At 47.2% G+C, this 23,454-nt stretch overlaps 2 protein-coding genes across 3 annotated transcripts in view; one reads left to right on the forward strand and one right to left on the reverse strand.

Annotated features, from left to right (window-relative positions):
- The window catches only part of NOC2L (NOC2 like nucleolar associated transcriptional repressor), a 143,637-nt gene that overhangs the window by 30,717 nt on the left and 89,466 nt on the right, over positions 1-23,454 (forward strand). The gene's annotated exons all lie outside the window — the stretch shown is intronic.
- Positions 1-23,454, reverse strand: part of KLHL17 (kelch like family member 17) — a 39,853-nt gene that overhangs the window by 7,283 nt on the left and 9,116 nt on the right. For both annotated transcript variants that reach the window (XM_082230116.1, XM_082230117.1), the window contains exons 2-10: positions 15,839-16,098; positions 14,403-14,524; positions 10,491-10,712; positions 8,896-9,012; positions 7,124-7,337; positions 5,586-5,730; positions 2,875-3,042; positions 1,911-1,999; positions 844-917 (exon numbers count right to left, since the gene is read on the reverse strand). In XM_082230116.1, coding sequence (XP_082086242.1) covers positions 844-917; positions 1,911-1,999; positions 2,875-3,042; positions 5,586-5,730; positions 7,124-7,337; positions 8,896-9,012; positions 10,491-10,712; positions 14,403-14,524; positions 15,839-16,049 — 1,362 coding nt within the window. In that variant the 5' untranslated portion in view covers positions 16,050-16,098. The remainder of the gene's footprint in view (positions 1-843; positions 918-1,910; positions 2,000-2,874; positions 3,043-5,585; positions 5,731-7,123; positions 7,338-8,895; positions 9,013-10,490; positions 10,713-14,402; positions 14,525-15,838; positions 16,099-23,454) is intronic.

Below are 23,454 nucleotides of genomic sequence, written 5' to 3' on the forward strand. Positions count from 1 at the left end.
CCCCCCGCTTGGGGGCCTCCTCCCACCACAAGCCCAGCTCACTCACCTGCAGCCCCACTCACTCACTCCACCACCCATTGTCTCCAATCTTTCCCACAACCTGGAGCATGCTCAGTCCATCGCCAGCATGGGGATGGACTCACACAAATACAGTACAGTATATGGATAGGTTATTTTCTCCTTTTGGGTGTAGTGTGCCGCACGGAGGACCTTAAGGTCCATAAATAGCAACACCCTAGAGGTTGCGGGCCCTAAGGAAGTTAGATTAGCCTCAACCAGAACCAGGGCTTTTTCAACACTGGCTCCGGCCTGGTGGAATGCTCTGTCTCATGAGACCAGGGCCCTGCAGGGTCTGATTTCTTTCCGCAGGGCCTGTAAGACAGAGTTGTTCGACGTGGCCTTTGGCTTGGAGTCAATTTGATTCCCTCCCCCTCTTTCTTTTTCCTTTCTCCTGTGATGAGGCTGCATTTTAACGTTTTAATGTTGTATTTTAATCTTGTTTTTTAAGTTGTATTCATTCAACTTGTTTTTATTATTGCTTGTTAGCCACCCTGAGCCTGGCCTTGGCTGGCAAGGGCGGGGTATAAATAAAATTTATTATTATTATTGGTAGTAGTAGTAGTAGTAGTAAAGGCACACACTGGAAGGCAGAAGTCCTGCAGGGCTTTCTGTCACCTGCTGATCGTAAGTTCCCATTGCAATTCATCTTTGCAGGCTGCCCCCCCCCCCCAATTTTCCTTCTGGCCCACTCTCAGTGGCTTCATCACCACCCCAGCTGTGGTATATCCAAAACTTCCCATTCTTCTCCCAATAACCCTCAGCGCTTTGCCTCTTCCTGTTTACCTGTGGCTCATATTTTTCCACAGTTGCCAGGTGTGATGAACTATCATATCCCCCAACAGCATAGAGGTTGCCATCTGCAGAAGAAGATGAAAAACACACACACATAAAACCCATGCATAAATATGCAGCAAAGCAAGAATCCCACCCCAAAACACACATTCAGTCCATACATTTGAAGCACGTGCCTTTCCCAAAAGAAACCTGGGAACTGTAGTTTGACAAGGGTGCTGGGAGTGATAGCTCTGTGAGGGGTAAACGACAGTTCCAAGCCTTGGAACGAGTGCTAGGTCCAATAAAAAGATGAGTGTACAGAAAAACACCAGGCCACAAGGACTGAGCAGTCAAGGCAGGCTCCTCTGGGGAGAGATTACCTCATGGAGCGTGAAAACACACACACACACACACACACACACACACACGAGACGTTCCTTCTGGCCACTTTGCAGAGGCTTCATCTGGTGCAAGGGGACATTAAACATTCACAAGGCAGCTTCTGAACTGTTCCGTGCGAGTGAGGCAGCAGCCTAAACAAGGCCGCCTGCTGTTAGGATTAAGTTTGCTTTTTGGACAGGTGCAGAGCAAGTGGCAGGCCAGGCATGCGGTGCCATGACGACAGCATGAGTGGAAGGGGAATGACTAAGAAGTCCCTGGGGCTTGGAGGTCAGCAAACTGGAGCGGAAGGAAGAACGCATGGCACACGCAAAAAATAAAAATAAAATCTGTACAGAAAGCCCAAAAGGAGCCATTCCACAGCTGAGGTTCTCCGTCAAGCAGCTATGGAACTTACTGTGGTGCTTAGTGCTTCAAAGCAGGGGTTGGTTTCAACCCAAGGGCCACAATCCCTTCTGGGCAGCCTTTCAGGGGCCACATCCCATTGGAAGGCGGAGCCAAGGACAAAAGTGGGTCAGCATACTGGATAAAACTATTTCACACAATTGCTTTGGGAAAGTGCCAAGCCTGTTATTCTGGTATGTTCTTAGAACAGCAAGTGTTCTATCTATCTATCTATCTATCTATCTATCTATCTATCTATCTATCTTTCTCTCTAATTTTTAAGCCACACTTGCCAAGAGTTGCCACGCGGACGTATCTCCTTCTGGTGCTCATGGCTGCGATGGATGTCCAGGTGCCTGTTAGGGGGTCATATCTTTCAGCACTGAGGCAGGTCAAGAGAGAGGAATAAGTAGAATATGGTCAATAGAGTTATGGTGACCAAACAGATGCATTGTAAAACAAAAAAAGCAGAAAGAGGGACGGTATAGCAGTAGACAAGTTTTTGGAGAACTTTAATTATTGGAATGTGAACTTTTAAGATAATATGTATACAAGTCATAATCGAAGTAGATCTGTGGAAATTAATGGACTTATTGGTCAAGTCCATTAACTTCAACGGCTTGGCTCTGAGTAGGACTAGTACTGGATGCAACCCAACCATCCACCCAGAGGCAACTCTCCACTTACACAGAGGTTACATTCTGGGGATAGCTCGTAAAGTCAAAATACATTGGGTGCAATGGTGGGTGGGATTGCCAGAGGGTTCCCCCCACTTTTAAATCTTTTGTTATCTTCTTGTCAAGCGCATAAAGCTGAATGCGCAGAAGTTAAAGGTGCGTAAGTTGGAGTTGCCTGCATATATTCTCTTATTTAAGAAATATGGTCAGATGACATTTTCCCTAGCTGTAAGGAACTTGTAATTTCAATTGTATTCGGTTGTATCCAACTAGGTTTTACTCAAGAGTGGAACCCCTGAAATTAGCAGACCTAAATTAGCCCTGTTCGTGAATTTCAACGGGTTTGCATCACACCGGGGCCACATTCACACCATACATTTAAAGTGCTGTGATACCACTTTAAACAGCCGTGGCTTCCCCCCAAAAGAATTGTGGGTGCTGAGAGTTGTCAGGAGACCCCCTATTCCCCCCAACTAAGCTACAACTCCCAGAGTTCCCTAAGAAGAGTGACTGATTGTTAAACCACTCTGGGAATGAGGGGGGCAAGGTGAATGGCAAATAAGCCAATAAGCCCTCTTACCTGTTGAGGCACGAAGCTCCATCATACCCTCCAGCAGCATAGAGGAGTCCATGCAGTGCTGCCACCCCTAAACAGCTCCGCCTGGTCCCCATGGAAACCTCCGTCTGCCACGAGTTGGTGACGGGATCGTAAGACTCCACTGTGGCCAAGTCAGAGGTCCCATCGTAGCTGCAGTGAAACAGAGCCAGCGTTACTATTGAATATATTAACATATTTATAGTTTTACAATTTTAAAATAATTCTCTGTAAAATATCATTTGATAAAATTATAAAAAATACTACAAACATTTTCCAGCATAAAAAATATACTATTGAGATGTATATATTTAGGGTCTACCCTGTTCTTCTGGTTTTAAATTGTTTTTAATGTTGTTGTTTTAAATTGTTGTGACATGCCGTAGGACATTAGGGTAAAGGGCGGAAAATAAATAACAGCAGCTGGCTAGTTCTATGTTCTTATGCTCTGGCAGCAGCGGAAGAGGTATCTGAAGAAGTGTGCATGCACACAAAAGCTCATACCAATAATTAACTTAGATGGTCTCTAAGGTGCTACTGGAAGGAATTTTTTTATTTTGTTTCGACTACGGCAGACCAACACAGCTACCTACCTGTAACTGGCAGCAGCTGTCCAGGTTCTCAGACATGAGATCTTTTAAAATGGAGACATTAGGAAAATGCAGTCTGAATAATGACACCCCTCCCAATCATCTCTGTCTTTTGCCGTTAGCTCCTAAATCAGGATACATGGGTTGCATCCAACTAAGTGCTACTCAGAGTAGACCCACTGAAATGAATAAATCTAAGTTATTCATGTCCCTTAACTTCAATGGGTCTACTCTGATTAGATCTAACATTGCAGACAACCAAAAGCTAATAAGAATAAGAATAATACATATTTATCACTTCATACCAAAATAGGCTTCTAAGGAGTTTAAAGGTAAAGGTAAAGGGACCCCTGACCATTAGGTCCAGTTGTGACTGACTCTGGGGTTGCAGCGCTCATCTCGCTTTATTGGCCGAGGGAGCCGGCGTACAGTCATGTGGCCAGCATGACTAAGCCGCTTCTGGCAAACCAGAGCAGCGCACGGAAACACCATTTACCTTCCCGCCGCAACGGTACCTATTTATCTACTTGCACTCTGACGTGCTTTCGAACTGCTAGGTTGGCAGGAGCTGGGACCGAGCAATGGGAGCTCACCCCGTTAACCCACAGGGCCACCTGCATCCCGCGTCTAAGGAGTTTACAAGTTATAAAAAAGACAGCTACACAAACATATCAACATCCACAACTAAAATGCACAGTAAAAGAATCCCATTAAAACATTAAAAACCTAAACATTCACAATCAAAACAAGGGCTTACCTCTCTGCCTGTGGATAAATGACAGGATATTTATGATATAAATACGGTCATTGGCCTTATAAGTACAGTGGTACCTTGGACGCGGGTGGCGCTGTGGGTAAAAGCCTCAGCGCCTAGGGCTTGCCGATCGAAAGGTCGGCGGTTCGAATCCCCGCAGCGGGGTGCGCTCCCGCTGCTCGGTCCCAGCGCCTGCCAACCTAGCAGTTCGAAAGCACCCCCAGGTGCAAGTAGATAAATAGGTACCGCTTACCAGCGGGAAGGTAAACGGCGTTCCGTGTGCTGCGCTGGCTCGCCAGATGCAGCTTTGTCACGCTGGCCACGTGACCCGGAAGTGTCTCCGGACAGCGCTGGCCCCCGGCCTCTTGAGTGAGATGGGCGCACAAACCCCAGAGTCTGTCAAGACTGGCCCGTTCGGGCAGGGGTACCTTTACCTTTACCTTGGTTTACAAACTTAATCTGTTCCAGAAGTCCGTTCTTAAACCAAAGCATTCTTAAACCAAGGTGTGCTTTCCCATAGTAGTGGGGGACTCAATTAACAAATGGAACACACACAATAGGAAGTGAAACATGTTCTGCTTCCAAGGCAAAGTTCACAAACCAAAACACCTACTTCTGGGTTTGCAGCGTTCTTAATCCAAGTTGTTCATAAACTAAGCTGTTCTTAAACCAAGTTACCACTGTATTTCTTTTTCCTTTCTTTTTTCCTTTCTGGTTTCTAAAATATTACAGTGGTACCTCAGGTTAATAACTTAATTACTTCTGGAGGTCCGTTGAAACTGTTCTTAACCTGAAGTACCACTTTAGCTAATGGGGCCTCCTGCTGCCGCTGCACGATTTCTGTTCTCATCCTGAAGCAAAGTTCTTAACCTGAGGTACTATTTCTGGGTTAGCGGAGTCTGTAACCTGAAGTGTCTGTAACCTGAAGCGTCTGTAACCTGAAGTGTCTGTAACCCGAGGTACCACTGTATTGTTCTGCATATTAGTTTGATTCTTATTGTATTTAATGTTGAAAAGTTTCAATAAAAAATATATTTTAAAAAACAAACACCAGCAATCAAAAGAAACAATTAAACCAACACAGCAATTAAAACAGGACACTCTGGTCAAGAGATAGGAGGAATGCCTGTGTAAACAGGTGTGTCTTCAAAAGCTGGCAGATGCAACAGGGAATGTGTTCCATAACACTGGAGCTACCAATGAAAAGGTCTGCTTCCGTGTTACCACTAACCAGGCCGGGTTCCATAAATACAAAATCCTCCCTCCCCGACATGTTTTGCTCCCTTGAAATTATGTGATGACAGCCATGGGGGTGGTGGTGGGGGTGAGAGTGCCCGAGAATTCCTCCTTACCCGCCCACAGCATACAGCTTGTTCCCAATGGCAGCAACGCCCACCCTGGCCCGGCGAGTGGACATCGAAGCCACCATGTGCCAGCGGTCTGTCCTGGTGTCATAGGCCTCACAGTCACCATGGATGGCAAAGAGGCTGCCGCCACCTGCATGAAAACAGAAAGCGGGGAGAAAGTGACAAGCTGGAAGGCCAGGGGATAAGGCCAAGGGGCTCTCTGCAAGCTCATCTCGGGGCTCAGTTCACACAGCTGTTTCTGAGGCAACCTCCTGTCAGGACTGGGCTATAGGCAGTCCATAGGAGGTGAGCCAGAAGGCTACCCCCTGCAAGTCAGTGGTTTGCAAATGTCTGGCTCTTAGCCTTTCACTCCTGGCACCTGATAAGCTGCCGCTTAGGTGGGCTGCAAAAATGCTTGGGGTGCAAAGCAGGCCAAATTAGGGGTACAGCCTGGGGAGAGAGCCACACAGAGAATCTGGAGGACTGGATTTGGCTCCCCAGAGACTGTACAATATACTATCATCCAGACATGATGTAAAATCCCATTAAAGTTGTGAGGAAACATGGAGGGATGGTAGGAGGTGGCCAGGGGGTGCTGAGCAAGCCCCAGCGGGGTAGGGGGGAGGATCTCAATGGAAGCAAGTAATAGCATCCAACAGGTAGGCTCTGGTTCTACAGAGAGAATGAGGAATCTGTCACCCTTCATATGTTGTTGGGACTCTTAACTCCCATCATCTAGATCAGGGATGTCCAACCGGTCAACCTCCATCGCTCTGTTCCTCCATTGCGTCAAATGGGTGGTATTTAATTGTATGTAGCTGACATGTAGCTGACGAGTTAGGAAACTAAAGTATAGTTAGATCTTCTCCTCTCCAAAAAAAGCTCAACCACTTTGGCTTCCCCCCTCGCAGCCTCTTGTGAGTTGGACGTGCCTGATCTAGATGATATATTGTATAGCCCGCTGACCAGTTATCATGGCAAGTGCAACAGCAGAGACCATTCAGTGTACAACTTAGGGGTAAATTATGTTAAGTGTTAGTCAACTAGCCAAGGAAGGGGGAATAGGTGGAGGTTTTGCTTAGCAACCTAGCAGAGCAGCATGATCTTTAGCGTGTGCTTGCATGAGGTAGCATGTGCTGTGACTGGCTGTGCAGTTGCGAGGCAGTTTTCCCTGTGTTTGGTTGAGTATCTAACCCTGCTCTGTACAAGGCCTGAACTAAGAAAAGACAAAAACCTCTCTGTTTCTTTCTTCTCAAATTATACACTAATTTTGTCTAGTTGGCTCGGAAAAAGTGTTATCAGGATTTTTCTCTCTGTGTTCCAGTTTGCTTTATTTATGTGATTTTGCTTGACAGTTATGACTAGACAGAGACAATCTGAACAGCACCCACAGTGCTAAAGTGGCAATGCCTCCCCAACAGGCCAGGAAGTTGTGCCACCTGCTCCATCATTCCCCTCATCTAGTCCTTCCTTTGTCCAACCTCCAGAAGTTCCCCCCTCTCCCCACAACACCCAGTCCCTTGGTCTTGGCCAAGCCTCCTTACCCACGGCAAAGAGCACAGTGCTGGCCCCCTCGCAACGCCGGGGGCGCGTTCGGCTGTTACTAAGGACGCCTCTCTGCTCAGGCATGAGATGGTACTTGAGGGCTTCGATGAGAAGGTCCTTGCATTCTGACTGGTGCCGCACAAGCAGCTCTGTGTCCACGTTGCTCATCAAGAAGTCACGGCTTAGGAGGGGAAGCCGGACACACTTCATGAGCTGGGAAGAAGAAAGGAGAAGGTTTGGGCGGGGTGTGAGCGGGGACATGAACTAAATAAAAGGAAGAGTCTAGAACTGGAATCATGCAAGAACAAGGTCACTTTTGGACAACCTGTTCCTTGGGCATTTACCCAAACCTGTGTGCACTAAGGGTTGCACCCAGCTAAGGCTCCATTTGCACAGTGCATTTAAAGCAGTATCAATTTAATTATTGTATTTATTATCCACCTTTTTCCTCCATTTGAACTCTGCTGTCCCAGGTCCTAGTCCAACTCTCTAACCACTACCCCAGTTGAAATGGCCATGGCTCCCTGCAAAGCATCCTGGGAACTGTAGTTTGTTAAGAATGCTGAGAGTTGTTAGGCAACCCCTATTAGCTACAATTTCCAGAGTCCCCCAGAAAGTGGGATTGACTGTTAAGAACTGTTGCTCTGTGAGGGGAACTGCACTGAGAAAGTCAAAGATTTGCACATTTCGGAGGACGATTGTGCTTTGCTGTCTGCATCGTTTCATAAAGTGCAAATTAGATAGATTTGCTTTTAAATGTGAACTGAATCAAATTCTTTCCCATTCTTAACTAAAGTGGAATAAAATCAGATGACCCATTCATTCTTTCTCTGTCTCTAGAATGGCATCCATCGGTAGGCGAAAAAGAAGGCTGTCCTGTTTTTGAAATCAGTTGTGCGATTATGTCATACAGAGGGGTCAATAATTCTGTTTGTCGCAACGGGTGTTTCCTTTGGTGAGTAAAATAAGAAGAGCTTTCTTCTCCAGCCTGGAGCTGGACAGCTAGGAGGAATAATCACTTTTGTCATTGTAAGGTAAAGGTAAAGGGACCCCTGTCTATTAGGTCCAGTCGTGACCGACTCTGGGGTTGCGGCGCTCATTGCGCTTTTTTGGCCAAGGGAGCTAACTGGGTCTTGTAACTGGGTACAGCTTCTGGGTCTTGTGGCCAGCATGACTAAGCTGCTTCTGGCGAACCAGAGCAGTTCACGGAAACGCCGTTTATCTTCCCGCCGGAGTGGTACCTATTTATCTACTTGCACTTTGACGTGCTTTCAAACTGCTAGGTTGGCAGGAGCAGGGACCGAGCAACGGGAGCTCACCCCGTTGCGGGGATTCGAACCGCCAACCTTCTGATTAGCAAGCCCTAAGCTCTGTGGTTTAACTCACAGCGCCACCCGCATCATTGTACGGTGCTCTAAACCAACAGTGCAACTGTGGGAGAATCCTTGGCACCTGCTCCAGCTAGGAGTTAGCAAAGAAAGCCTGGAAATGGTGGCTTTGCTGCTGGGCTACTGAGGCACTCTGGTGCAGCTGCAGGGATGAGCCACCCCACCCCTCTACAAACTTTGGGGAGGGAAGCAGTGACTTGTCCCTGACCTTGCACAGAAACACAGCCTGAGGTCAAGGAAGGGACGGAGGAGAGCCTGGAGACCCAGCAACCACCATTTGGGGAGGGGGTGTCAGCTGAAAATAGCAGACTCTTGGCTATGTAGCATGCAGCCTCCCTCCCACATTCATCCCAAACAGCACCGAAACCCGCACAGCCACGTACTCTAGGGATATGCTGCCTTCGGCTGTCCACATCATGCTTCACCCAGCTCAAGACAGCTCGATAGACTTCCTCCTCTGAGGGCACATTGAGGCTGTCACTGGAGATGAGATCTAGCACCTGTAGAGGAGGACCAGGGCAGATGGAGGGGGGCAAAAAGAATAGAAAATTTGAATTATTTCAGACACTGCACAGGAAAAATGGAATCGAACAAAGATGATTCCAAGAACCGCCAGCATTTCTAAGCTGGATCCAGATCAAGAGATCGAGATAAGAACAACATGAGAACATTAGAAGAGGCTCACTGGGACCTCAGCAGCCTGCTTTAACTATGATGCTGTTATAATGGGATTGCTTGTTGGTTATTCTAATCGTGAACGTTCAAATTTTTGTGTTTGGATGGGGTTCTTTTATTGTATGTGCTAATGATGGGTCTTTATAGGTAAGTGCTTGGTTTTATATTTGAAAACCACCTAGCAGGTTACTGATCCCTCATCTAAACTCACTAATGGTCCCTTTTGCTGGTAGCAGCTGCCCAAGGATTCAGCTAGAGGTCTTTACTGCTACTTGAGAGCCTTTTTAACTGGAGGTGCCAAGGATCGAGGTTCTGCATGCAAAGCAGATGCTCTACCACTAAGCTACATAAACCATAGGGACATAGGAAGTTGCCTTATACTCAGACTATTGGTCCATCTAGCTCAGTAGTGTCTACACTGACCGGCAGTGGCTTTCCAGAACTTCAGATTGGGGGGTATTAAACCTGGGACCTTCTGCATGCAAAGCACGCCTCCCCCCCCCACTAAAAACAAAAAACACAGCCCTTCCCAATGCTTCCCATCTACAAAGGGCATCACAGTGGTGTCTGCCAAGCATAGGCAACAGTGTCCAAGGAGAAGCTGGCAGGATGCCACCAGCAAAGGCAGGAATGGCCTCATGGAAACGCAGGAGGAGTTTTAATGAGAAGGCACACTGGTGTTTTCTTACTGCATAAGAAGCACATTAGGTCAGCACGTATTTACATGCACTCTTCCTATACCAGCTGCAAAGCTTGGCCTGTGGTTTGGAAAAGCGATTGGAGGCACTGAAGTTGCTAGGAGGGAGGTACCTCCCTCAATTTTTTAACTCTTTAGGAATACACAGGAGGCTGTGCTATCCTGAGCCAGACTCACTCTAGCCATATTAATTTACCAGGGCATTTGGACAGCATTCACGGGGTTGGTTTCCCACTGAATCCAGACATTTGCATAAACTGATGTGCAAAACCAAACACGGGGGATGGGGGAATCGATCACTCATTATGCCAGGCTTCCTCAACCTCTCATCTTCAGATGTTTTGAGACAACAATTCCCATCATCCCTGACCACTGGTCCTGCTAGCTAGGGATCATGGGAGTTGTAGGCCAAAAACATCTGGAGGGCCAAGGTTGAGGAAGCCTGCAATATACCTTTAGTTTGTGCCACTAAAACGTTTTGTGGATTTCATTTGCAAAGGTAGATTGCAGCCTCAATCTCAAGCAGGTGAGTGAACCCTGGTGCTGCTTCGTACCATTTGCGAAACCTGACACACAAGGCGAAAAAAGGGCTGCGCAATCTCTTACCTGCTTGAGAGGCAGAAGCATGAACTCTTCTGTCTTGGAGACGTCCACAAAGTGCTGCAGGACATATTTGTGGGCCGACTTCAACAGGTCGCTGCAGGAGTGCGTGTCTGCGAAGCCCCGGATGCCCAGGCAGTTGGAGGGGTCCAGCTGGCTCAACAGGAACTTGCAGCAAGCATCCCGCACCCCGTTCAGCTGGAGGAGGCTGGCGGCAGGAAGCAGCGTCTGCAAGGCAAAAAAGCCTGTCACAGGCAGGTATCTCACTCCCCCCAACCCTGACACTCCTGGTCCTAATGCCACCCTGGAACATCCTCTTCCATCCTTCTCCCGACACACAAGAAACAATCTTAAAAGCTGAGACCTACAGAGAAGGACTATCCAAACATGTTACAGTTCTTGAACCAGGACGCTAGGGGTGGGGAGCCTTTAGGCTGCAGGCCATTTTTATTTAATATATTTAAGAAGAGCCCTGCTGGGTCAGGCTGATAGCCCACCTGATCTAGCATCCTGTTCTCACAGCGGCCGGCCAGATGCATGTGGGAAACCAGTGAGCAGTATTCAAGCGCAAGAGCAGTCTCCCCTCCTGATGTTTCCAACAATTGCTATTAAGAAGCATTGCTGCCACTGACTATGGAGACAGATCATAGCCATTGTGGCTGGTAGACATTGTTAGCCCTCTCCATCAATGCGTCTAATCTTTTTTTATATATATATAAATTTTTTATTGGTTTTTCACAATTTTTATAAACACAAACATAACACAATACAAAACAAACAAACACATAGACAAACATGTATAATTTCAGATCCTTTTTTCTTAAACCTTACTTCAGCGACTTCCCCGTACCATCCCTTTCTGCATCCCAGTTTCCAAATTTGTTCAGCAAATCCTCACCCTTATATTTATCTAATTTTCACCTTGTTTTTTCTTTTACTTAATCTTCTACAGCCATAATCCCCATATTTTTAAAACCTCAACATTTTAGCATTCATTAATTTTATAATATTTCTCAAGATAAATTTTAAATTTCTTCCAGTCTTCATCCGCTGTCTCTTTCCCCTGGTCACGGATTCTGCCAGTCATTTCAGCCAGTCCCATGTAATCAATCACCTTCATCTGCCATTCTTCCAGAGTGGGTAGATCTTGTGTCTTCCAATACTTTACGATAAGTATTCTTGCTGCTGTTGTGGCATACATAAAAAAAATTCTGTCTTTCTTTGGCACCAGTTGGCCGACAATACCCAAGAGAAAGGCCTCTGGTTTCTTAAGGAAAGTACATTTAAGTACCTTTTTCATTTCATTATATATCATTTCCCAGAAAGCCTTGATCTTCGGGCACGTCCACCAAAGGTGGTAGAAAGTACCTTCAGTTTCTTTACATTTCCAACACTTATTATCAGGCAAATGGTAGATTTTTGCTAGCTTGACTGGGGTCATGTACCACCTATAGATCATTTTCATAATATTTTCCTCAATGCGTCTAATCTTTTAAAGCCATCCAAATTGGTGACCATCACTGTCTCCATATATACCGCTATGTACTTAAAGACAGTTCCTAAACTGTTTACAAAGTGACACATACAATATATGTAACAAGGAAACAACTGCACCTAGGATTCTCCATGCACAAAAATGGAAAGAAGCAGAAATACCCACTAAAGAAGAATGGATAAGTGAGGTGATGGATTATGCAGAATTGGCAAATTTAACAGCTAAAACAAGAGAACCTAACGATGAAGGTTTAGTGGAAGAATGGAAACCCTTTTCGGATTATTTAGAGAAATATTATTGTATGGTGAACACGCGAGTAGGTTACATGCACTTCAGTTTACATACTCCGCTAACCCAGAAATAGTGCTTCAGGTTAAGAACTTTGCTTCAGGTTGAGAACAGAAATCGTGCTCCGCCAGCGCGGTGGCAGCAGGAGGCTCCATTAGCTAAATTGGTGCTTCAGGTTAAGAACAGTTTCAGGTTAAGTACGGACCTCCAGAACGGATTAAGTATTTAACCCGAGGTACCACTGTATGAGCAACAGAATGGATTAAAGATTATAGTAGTTTTGTTAAGGTTTTTAAGAGATAGAAGACAGGATGTAGCAGAGGAAGAGAAACAGAAAAAACATGGAAAAGAGTAGGAAGTAAAAAAAAAAAGTTTTTATTATGTATTGAAATGTATGCGTGAAATTTTGGAAAACTTATTTAAGAAATCTTCCAAAGGGGGGAAAAACACAAGGAAATGATATTGGCCAACCAGGGGGTCTAAATTGGCCTGTGAAGTCATTTCCTCCCTAAACCACACCCACCTGCCAATCAGCTAACATCTTTAGGTGACACCAGCTGATGGGCAGGGTCCGATCTTGCTAGAACTCATTTCCACTGGAAGCAGTGACGGCCACCAACTTGGATGTATTTCAAAGAGGATTGGACAAATTCATGGAGGCAAGGCTATCAATGGCTTCTATCCCTGGTGGCTATGCACTGCCTCCACAGCCAGAGGAAACAATGCTCCTGAATATCAGGTCATGGAAACTGCAGGAGAGAAGAGTGCCCCAGCCCCATAGCACTAAGAACACACTTCTGCTTCTTGCATTTTAACAAGTTGTGTGTTGTCATTTTTCTTTCCATTTTTTAAAATGGAAAGCTGTGCAGTCAGCGTAAACATAGCAGGTAAGCTTCTACTTTGGACCAAGGCTTCCCTCAATTATCCTGGTTTTGCGCTGAGCAGTCTTTCAGCCATCACCTTCTGGTAGGAACCTACAAAAACCCAAGAGAGATCCACAGATGGGAAGAGAGAAGAGGTTGCTCCAGGCCAGCTGAGCCAGCCTTGTTGGAAGCACTGCAAGACCGGCAGCAAACAAAGACTCGGCCAGCCATCATGTGACATAATTGGGAATTGCAGGGAGGGCAATGTGATAAGATTACAGGCAGGCAGCATCTGTGGTTCAGGGGCCTGGAGTTGCCGCTGCAATTTGGTTTTGATACATAAATAGACATTAAACAAGACAGACCCAGGAACCTCATATGGCCATGTGGAGCGCTCCTTGCCCATATCCAAGATGCTCCATTCCATTCCTTCTCTCACTCATCTCTCCAACTGTCCCCTGGCTCAGTCCTCATTGGGGTGGGGCTTTTTTGGGGTAAGGTGGGGTCGAGGGGATCTTCTGTTAGGATTCTCGCCCCCGCTCAAGTTTATTTTTGTACAACTGCAAGAATTGAGGGTTCTCTGCAGGGGGATTTCTCCAAGCCTACTGATACCGACCTCTGTGCGTCTGTGCGATTTTGACTACAAAAATGTCAACATCCACCCCTGAATGCTGGAAACAGAAGGAAACATAAAGGAATGGTTCGCCTGGTGGGGCAGCGCAGCAGCAGCTTTCATGGCCCTTGCACCCAGCGCTGATCTGGACGAAGAGTCGGAGGCTGCAGAGGCACCAAGTGGGGAGCTAGTTTGGGTCAGGGCTCAGACCTGACTGCATGAAGGTATGCAGACCATTACACCTCAGGTGGCTGGGCAACAACTTCCAGACCACCAAGGCTGTACACTCATTGATGCCTTTGCTTGAAGAACCACATGTCTCTAGTCTGGCTAGGCTGAGAGCCCACCAGAAGGGAAGCTATGGAATGGAGGATCCGTGCTTGTTTTCAGGCCAAAGGTTCTGAAGTTTCCTCAAGGTGGGCAGAGCCAGGAGGAGGAAGTCTGGAGACCCCAAAGGCCTCAGCCTGCTCTAAGCCTTTGTTGAGCAAGTTGCTCCCTTGGAGCTGTCCGTGGTCCTGCCACTTTTGTCTGTGGGCATCAGACAGGAATGCCAAGCAGTGTTGTTGCCGCTTAACAGCAGAGGGTGCAGGTGAGGCAGCAGTGAGGACAGTTCCCAAAGAAACCATAGAAAAGATGCTGGTCCTTCTGGTCCATCTTACCTGTACGTTCCCTTCTCCCACCACAATCTCAGCCGTGTAGGCATATTGAACCAGCTGCTCCAGCGCCTGCGGGTCGATATCATGGAGTGTTATGTGGGTCTGTCGGCTTTCACTCATCTCATCTGCAGTGGCAAGGGAACACAAGGGAACTCCGTGAGGACGCCATGGGTATCTTAAGCAGAAACCCCTAGGTGCTTTATTGTGGTCACTGTGCCCAGCAAAAGCCAAAGCCCATCCAGCCCTTTGGAGGAGGAAGAGCTGCAGATCAGTGGCAGAACAGATGCTTTCTTTGCAGAAAGTCCCAAATTCATCTCTGGGTAGCAACAATCACAAGTCCTAGAGGTCTGAGGGAAGCCCTTGCTTCAGACTTGGCCCCATCTGCACTATACGTTTAAAGCAGTATCATATACAGTCGTACCTCCGCTTACGTATCCCTCTACTTACGTAAACTTCGGGATATGTAAGTGGCAAACCCGGAAGTATATTTCCGGGTTTTTGCCACATGCGCATGCACAGAAGCGCTCTACCGCCGTGTGTGCATGCGCAGAAGCGGTCCCTCTGGTTGCAGAAACCGTGGGATCCAACCGGAGCTCCGGACAGATCCAGTACGCAACCGGAGGTACCACTGTAACGTTAAACTGTTGTGGCTTCGTCTAAGACTTCTGGGAGCTGTAGTCTTTTAAGAGTTCTGAGAGTTGTTAGGAGACTCACTCCCGTTCCCCTCACAGCTACATTTCCCAGAGTTCTCTGGGAAGAGGGGTTGATTCTTTAAAAAAGCCAGAGACAACACTACCAATAGCTCTCCCCCCTCACTTAGAGACCCATGCTGGTTTATACTGGGTGGACTTGACTAACCTAGACCTGTTAATTTCACTAGATCTGCTCTGAGAAGGATTTATTTATACATGACATATGTATAGCAGACATTAGAACCCAAAATGTTTGCTATACATATGTCATGATTAAGGGATATCTTCTTCTTCTTCTTCTTCTTCTTCTTCTTCTTCTTCTTCTTCTTCTGTGTTTGCCACCCTTGGCTCCTTTACAAAGAAGGGCAGGATATAAATATAAAACAATTAAATATGGGGCATCAGTGCCCCACATAGCCCCTTTCCCCTTCCCCATGAGTAGTAACACCAGATTAAATTATGCACCTATTAAAGTTCATTTGCAAGTTATCTAATGCAGCCTTCGAGAAACTCTGCTCTGCAGCTCACCTGAAAGGGAAAGTCTCAAAGCAGAAAGTATTTCAGGGTTAATGAATTATGTGCAGCAAGAGGAATGGCACCAATTAAAAGTCTACTCGACTTGCAGAATTTGTACAGGTTGCAGAATTTTTGCCACAGCTGGAGCAGAACATGAACCACCTGGGTGCAGACTTTCAAGGCAACTGAGGCAAGAAGGAAGAAGAGGAGGATTTGGGTAGAGATACTTGCTTGTGAACATGGCGTGAAAGTAAGGGCTGCAGGAAGCCAGCACCACTTTGTGGGCCTTGATCTCCTTGGCGGCCACATGCAGCACAATGTCGCAGAGCAAGGATCGCTGCCGCATGCGGTTCATGCAGACGAAGGCGTCGTGGTAGTGCCGTTTCGAGTTGTGGGAGATGCTGTGCCCATCCCGGTTTAGGAGCTGCATTCCGCTTTCCATGGCTGCAGGCGGGTCGTTCCTGGCTCGTGGCAGCGCCCTCTCAGCCTCTCTGGAGAAACATTTTAGGGAAGGACAAGAAGCAGATTAATCACAGTTTTGGGTCCTAAACTCTGCTCCTTGGTTTAAACAACAACACCCTGCTTGCAACATTTCAGCTACCCAACCGGAAGCACCCTATATGAATGCAAAAGTGGAAAATAAGAAGGTAAGAAGAGCCTGGCAGCTGGATCAAAGCACCAGCATCCTGTTTGGACAGTGACCAATCAGATGCCTCTGGGAAGCCCCAAAGAAGGCCCTGAGCCCAACAGCAACTCTCACTGCTTCAATTCCCAGCAACTGGCGTTCAGAGACATGCTACCTCCAACAATGGAGGGAACCGCCATTGCCAGCCTTGCCCTCTATCAATGTGTCGAATCCCCTTCTAAAGCAATCCAAGGGGAGCATGATGAACAAGAGCATAAGAAGACCTCTGCTTGATTGGGCCAAAGGCCCAGCTAGTCCAGCACCCTGTTCTCCCTGTGGCCAACCAGAAACCCCAAAGGAAAGCAGGACCTGAGTACATACTACCTCTGGCAATGAAGGCAGAACACAGCTCTCATGGCTACCAGCCACTGATACCTTCCATGAGTTCGTCCAATCCTCTTTTACCTCCATTCACTATGAAAACCAGATGCGGGACTATGATGCTCCCCTGGCCTGATCCAGCAGGGAACTCCTTATGTTATTCGTCATTGCATTATGCTGAGATGATTTAGATCAGGCAAATTCATGGAAGAGAAGGCTATCAGTGCCTACTAGCCAGTATGGCGATGTTCTACCTCCATTGTCAGAGGCCGTAGGCTTCTGAATGCTGGTTTGCTGGGAACCACAAGTGGGAATAGTTGCTGTTATGCTCAGGTCCTGCTTGTTCACTTTCCAGAAAGGGCAGCTGGCCGCCCACTGTGAGAGCAGCATACTGGACTAGATAGGCCACTGGCCTGATCCAGCAGAGCTGCTCTTATGTTCTACCTTGGATGCTGGGTGGAACTGGACTTTATCCATTCAAATCCTGCACGGTGCGGGGGGAAGGCATACAGTGTTGCCCAAGGCTCCTTCCAAAGCACAAGCCTCCCTGCCGCTGCCTCCGAGCACCATGCATTGTGATAACCACAGGCGCCTCGCCGGTAATAATCATGAAAAGGAATAATTAAAAACCACTCAGCAGCCTCACATCAGATCCGCCCACCGGCAGTAAGTCACACGCATGTTTATCCGGGCCTTGATATTCATCACAAACACCTCCACACTGCCAGCTGCGAGGGCTTATGAGTATGTGTGAGCGTGCCTAAAAATAACTGGTCCTCAGCTAGGAAGAGGAAGCAGTTTTAATTCATTCTTGCCAAAAGTGGGAGACGCATATGCCAAGGAGAGGGAGGCGGCAGCAGCGATGACGAAGATGGCGATGGGGACAAAGAGAATCAGACCACGAAGCAGCGCACACATGCACACCCTACAAGCCAGATGGACAGATGGGTGCAGACGCAGTGAGATGCCAAGCTTCCTGCAGCCTCGGAAGAGAAGGGGGGGGGAAGCACCAAAGCATACAGAGCGCTTCCTGTGATGGAGAGAGGGAACTCCCGTCCTCGTTTGGAACGAGGAGAGACGTCGAGCGGCGACTGAACGGATGTGACTCCTGAGAGCCGCCCACATACAGCTGATCGTGCAAGCTAAAGGCAAATGGGAAGAGAGAGGAGATCTCGTGAAGTTAAGGAGCTGCCAAATGCACGATGCGCAGCGGGCGGGTGAATTAACATTTGCAAAGTATGCAGTGGCGGAAGCGCAAGGTATAATTATGACGGGTGGAAGGTGGGCCATATGCTCCCCTCCAGCAGCCTGATTTCAGCAGGTGAGACTTTTTCAGGGTGGGGGATAAAATGTATTTTTCTGCTCCCGAAATGTTTCAGCCTAGCCCCTGGGTGGGGAACCTTAGGCCTGGGGGCCAAATGCAGTCCTCCAGACCTTTCTAACTGGCCGTCAAAATTGTCCCCAGGCCACATCCCTCACCAGCCTGACTTTGCACCCTCTTTGTTTTTGCCCAGCTAGAATGTGTTATTGAACTCTGTTCCTGCCTTTTGTCTGGATGGAGGAATGTGGATGAAGAAAGTAGCCTCCTATATGAAGGTAAAACAAAAAACATTTGTTGCTGCACCCACTTTTGCCTCTGGCTCCACCCACCACCGGCTCCTGGAAAGTCCCTCAGAAGGGAATATGGCCCCTCAACTGGAGAAGGTTCCCCATCCCCATCCTAGCCTTTCCAAAAGATTCCACTAAGGCAACATCACTGACTCGCGGTCATCTGGCTAGGAGATTTCATAGCCCCCATGTGCTGGCCTTCCTGCAGACCCCTCAGAGTAGTTCCCACCTTTCAGCCGTGCAGGGGGTAGTGTAAGCCTTGGGGGCAAGGAGCAACCATCCTAAGCAGTGCACTCTCCCAAAGGTCCTACTGTACAAGCTAGATGGGACAATTACAATAGTTTCAACCATTCAATAGGGTTGTATCAAAGCTTTGGTTGAGGGCCCAGGAACTGGTCAAATCATAAGGGTGTGCATAACGGTGGAAGGACTCTCAACTAGGCTTAGACTTTCATAGGGACAACCTCTTTCATGTGCAGGAGCTATCCTGGGTCCTGAAACATCCTAGCATTTGCATGGTCTATAGTGGTACCTCAGGTTACATACGCTTCAGGTTACATACTCCGCTAACCCAGAAATAGTGCTTCAGGTTAAGAACTTTGCTTCAGGATGAGAACAGAAATCGTGCTCCAGCGGCACAGCGGCAGCGGGAGGCCCCATTAGCTAAAGTGGTGCTTCAGGTTAAGAACAGTTTCAGGTTAAGAACGGACCTCCAGAATGAATTAAGTACTTAACCCGAGGTACCAATCTATTTGTATATTTAATTATACTAACACCCACCACTGTCACCCAACTCAGATAGCCTCTCCAGGAGGATACAGTGGTTGATGGCATCAAAAGCCACCAACAGATCAAGGAGAAAATCCGTCTCCTCCAAGAACACCTGGATCTGGTTAGCAGCCACCCGCTCAAGAACCTTGTCCAAGAAAGGGAGGTTGGCAACTGGCTGGTAATTCCCAAAGTTCTCAGAATCTAGGGGTGGTTTCTTAAGAAGCGATCACTGCCTCCTTGAAACAGGCAGGAACTATCCTCTCTTGTAAAGAGGTATTGACCACCTCCCTAGCCCTGACAGCTGTCTCCTTCCTGCTGGATTTTATCAGCCAAGAAGGGTAAGGATCCAGAGCACAGGTAGATTGTGCCGATCCAAGCGCCTTGCCAACATCCTCGAGCCGGATCAATGAAATTCAACCAACAAAACAGGATTAGACAGTGCTCTGTGTATCTCTTGAGAGTCAATTGCTGTAACAGTAGAGCTAAGGGTCCTGATGGATGCAAGGAATTTTATCCTCAAAATGCCTAGCGTTCTGCCACCACTTTTGGGCCAGTGTGCTGAAGACCCGGAAAAGCTCTGCCAGATGGCATAGTGAGGATGCAATGGTTGTCATGACAGCCATGAAGTCCTGAGCCACCCCAGAGCCAACTGCCTCAGCATGGATGTTGAAGTCCCCCAGAACCATCAGTCTAGGAGTCTTCAAGCACTGCCGCCAAGATCAGCTCCGTCAGGGGGACTGAAGGACACCAAGGTGGTCAGTAAACCAGGAGAATCTCTAATCTGTCCCAATTACCTACCCAACACCAGGAACACACACTCAAGATCCCCATTCAGTGGGACAGAAAGCCTGGATAGAGACACACAGAAAGAATCTCTATAGACCACAGCAACCCCCTCCCTGGTCCTCAAGTCTGCCCTGATGCTGTACTGAGTACCCAGGTGGGCACAACTGGGTAAAACCAACTCCTCCCTGTTCACCCACCCAGGTCTCAGTGATGCAGGCCAGATCGGCCTTCCCATCTACAATCAAGTCATGGGTTCACAGCCAATCTGGCATTCAACAGCAGCAGTCACAGACCCAAGGGCTGGCTGATAGGACCACAGTTCTTCAAGTTGAAGGGAAGGCTGCCACACTGCACAGTCACATATACACAGGATCTTTTAAGACAATGTGCTCAGCAATCCTGAGAATGCAGAACATAACCAACTTGTCTCTGGGCACAAATCGAGAGAAAAGGTCATAGCTCGGAAGCAGAGCACCTGCTTTGCATGCAGAAGGTCTCAGGTTCAATCCCCAATCGTATCTCTGAGAGCATTGGCTAGAAAAGATGCCCTGCCTGAAACCCTGGAGAGCAGCTGCCAGTCAGTGTAGACAATACTAAGGCTGATGGGCCAATGGCATGATTCAGTATAAGGAGGCTTCCTATGTTCCTGTGTCTTAAGGGAAGGGCCGTGGCTCAACGGTACAGCAGCAGTTTTGCATGCAGAAGGTCCTGGGTTCAATCCTTGGCATCTCCTAGTAGGGATAGGAAAGAAGACTCCCTGCCTGAAACCCTGAAGAGCAGCTACCAGTCAGTGTTGACAATATTGAGCTAGATGGGTCCAATGGTCTGACTCAGTTCCTGTTCCTTACCCTCAATGTGAAGCCTATAGCCTCACTAGGAACAGACTTTGCTTTGAGATCCCAGTTCTGTTCATGAAACTCCAAGCTCTGTTGGAGGTAGCATCTTTTCAGACATTCCTTCCTCGTCTTCTTAAAGGCTTTCCAAGAGGAAATGCAGCCCTAAGAGTGAAAAGGATTGCTCACCCTTACCCATCATCCTGAGCACAGTTGTTTGCTACAAGAGAAGTGCCTGGCTTTCCGTGAGAAATAAATCAAAGCAACAATTAAAGGATTCTGAGAGCCCTAATGAACCTATACCCCAAGAAAGTAATCGTTGTAGCTCTGAGAGAGTCACTGTTCTGAGCATACTTTTTTTGAATCTGTCTCCTCTGGGCACCATTGGGTTCTGCCTTGGCTCATTCATTCACTGCCAAAGCAGAGATGCTATGGAGTGGCATGCTTTCAAGCGAGCCTGCCCATGGCAACTCTGAACAAGGAACTCTTCTATTCAAGAATGTAAGATGCAAAACAGTTATTGTCCTAAGCAAACATTTTTTCAACTAATAATAGTTAAGGAAGTGGGACATAGTGGGTTACCTAGGAGCAACTTGGGAATGACTTTTAAACCATATTAATCTGCTGTCATTAACAGCTAGTTGTTTCATGTTCGTTTACATGCAATTTTGTATTGATTTTTTTTATGGTGAAGTGCCCTGGGAACTATTTGGCATAAGGGTAACATATGCGGCAGCTAGACTGGTGACTGGGAGTGGCCGCCGGGACCACATAACACCGGTTCTGAGAGATCTGCATTGGCTCCCAGTACTTTTCCGAGCACGATTCAAAGTGTTGGTGCTGACCTTTAAAGCCCTAAACGGCCTTGGTCCTGTATACCTGAAGGAGTGTCTCCACCCCCATCGTTCAGCCCGGACACTGAGATCCAGTGCCGAGGGCCTTCTGGTGGTTCCCTCATTGCGAGAAATGAGGCTACAGGGAACCAGACAGAGGGCCTTCTCGGTAGTGGCGCCCACCCTGTGGAACACCCTCCCATCAGATGTCAAAGAGATAAATAATTACCTGACATTCAGAAGACATCTTAAGGCAGCCCTGTTCAGGGAAGTTTTTAATATGTAACACTGTATTGTTTTTTACACTGATTGGGAGCCGCCTAGAGTGGCTGGGGAAACTCAGCCAGATGGGTGGGGTATAAATAATAAATTATTATTAATATTATTATTATTATTATTATTATTATTATTATTATTATTATATGAATGCTTTAAAGTCCACAATCCCTTCCCCCATCCCTTCTTAAATTAAAGCCTTTTGGCTTTTTAAAAGGTTGAACTTCAGAGCCACCAATGCAAAAACTTATGTTCCAGGAGAATTCACTTTGGATTAATGTTCTAGCATATATGAATCTTTTATTGCTACGAGGGGGATCCAAACTTTGTTGATATAACAATAAACAGCAGATCTGTACATACACAGCACTAAATCTTTTATCTTATCCCCTTTTAAAGCCATCTAAACTTGGCTACAAGGGACGCGGGTGGCACTGTGGGTTAAACCACAGAGCCTAGGACTTGCCGATCAGAAGGTCGGCGGTTCAAATCCCCGCAACGGGGTGAGCTCCCGTTGCTTGGTCCCTGCTCCTGTCAACCTAGCAGTTCGAAAGCACGTCAAAGTGCAAGTAGATAAATAGGTACTGCTGCAGCGGGAAGGTAAACGGCGTTTCCGTGCGCTGCTCTGGTTCACCAGAAGCGGCTTAGTCATGCTGGCCACAAGACCCGGAAGCTGTGCACTGGCTCCCTCGGCCAAAAAAGCGCGATGAGCACTGCAACCCCAGAGTTGGTCACGACTGGACCTAATGGTCAGGGGTCCCTTTACCTTTACCTTTAAATTTGGCTAGCAAGCTTCTAAAGTGGCATATGTTGGACAGGGTTAGGCTAGAAGCTGTTCACCCTCCATTACCAGGTGCTCCTAAGGGACTATTTCTATAACCAACAGGTGCACAGGCTAAGATCTGCTGCAAGGCAGACCTTTTGACCTTAAAATCCTGCCCACTGTACCCAGCATGGCTAAAGATTGTCATTACTCAATGGATGTGTTAGCATGTTGACATTAAATTAGTCTTGCATATAAAGCCTGTGTTTCCAACGCCGGATGCCTCTGGAGAGTCACTGTTCTGAACCTTTTTTCAACCCTCCTGAGGGCATCCTTTGGTTCTGTCTAGGCACTATTTGATCACTGCCAAAGCAGAGGTTCTATGGAATGACCTGCCAGTGTGCCAGTGTGATGTGGTATAGTGGTTAAGAGCAGTAGTCTTGTAATCTGGTGAACCGGGTTCGCATCTCCGCTCCTCCACATGCAGCTGCTGGGTGACCTTGGGCTAGTCACACTTCTCTGAAGTCTCTCAGCCTCACACACCTCACAGAGTGTTTGTTGTGGGGGAGGAAGGGAAAGGAGAATGTTAGCCGCTTTGAGACTCCTTAGGATAGTGATAAAGTGGGATATCAAATCCAAACTCTTCTTCTTCTCTCAGATGAAGCTACCCACAGCATCTTTGTATGAGTAACATTTTCAAGCAGGAATGTAGAATCCAGAAAGGCAACTCATGCAGAGATACAGAACTCTCTCTTTAAAAAAAACACAACACCTCACACTTAGTACACCTTTTCTTGTTTTTTTTGGGGTTTTTAACCCTCAACTACTTTATAGCCTGGGAAGTGGGGAAGAACCTGGAAATTACTTCTGAACTCTTTGGTCAGTAAACATAGCTACTCTTAGGCTACTTAATAACAAACAACCATTTTGCAAGGGAGTTAGCGGAAAAGAGAGAAAGCAACCCATGCTTC

Source organism: Podarcis vaucheri (assembly GCF_965113315.1).
Source record: "Podarcis vaucheri genome assembly, chromosome: 7".
NCBI lineage: Eukaryota > Metazoa > Chordata > Lepidosauria > Squamata > Lacertidae > Podarcis > Podarcis vaucheri.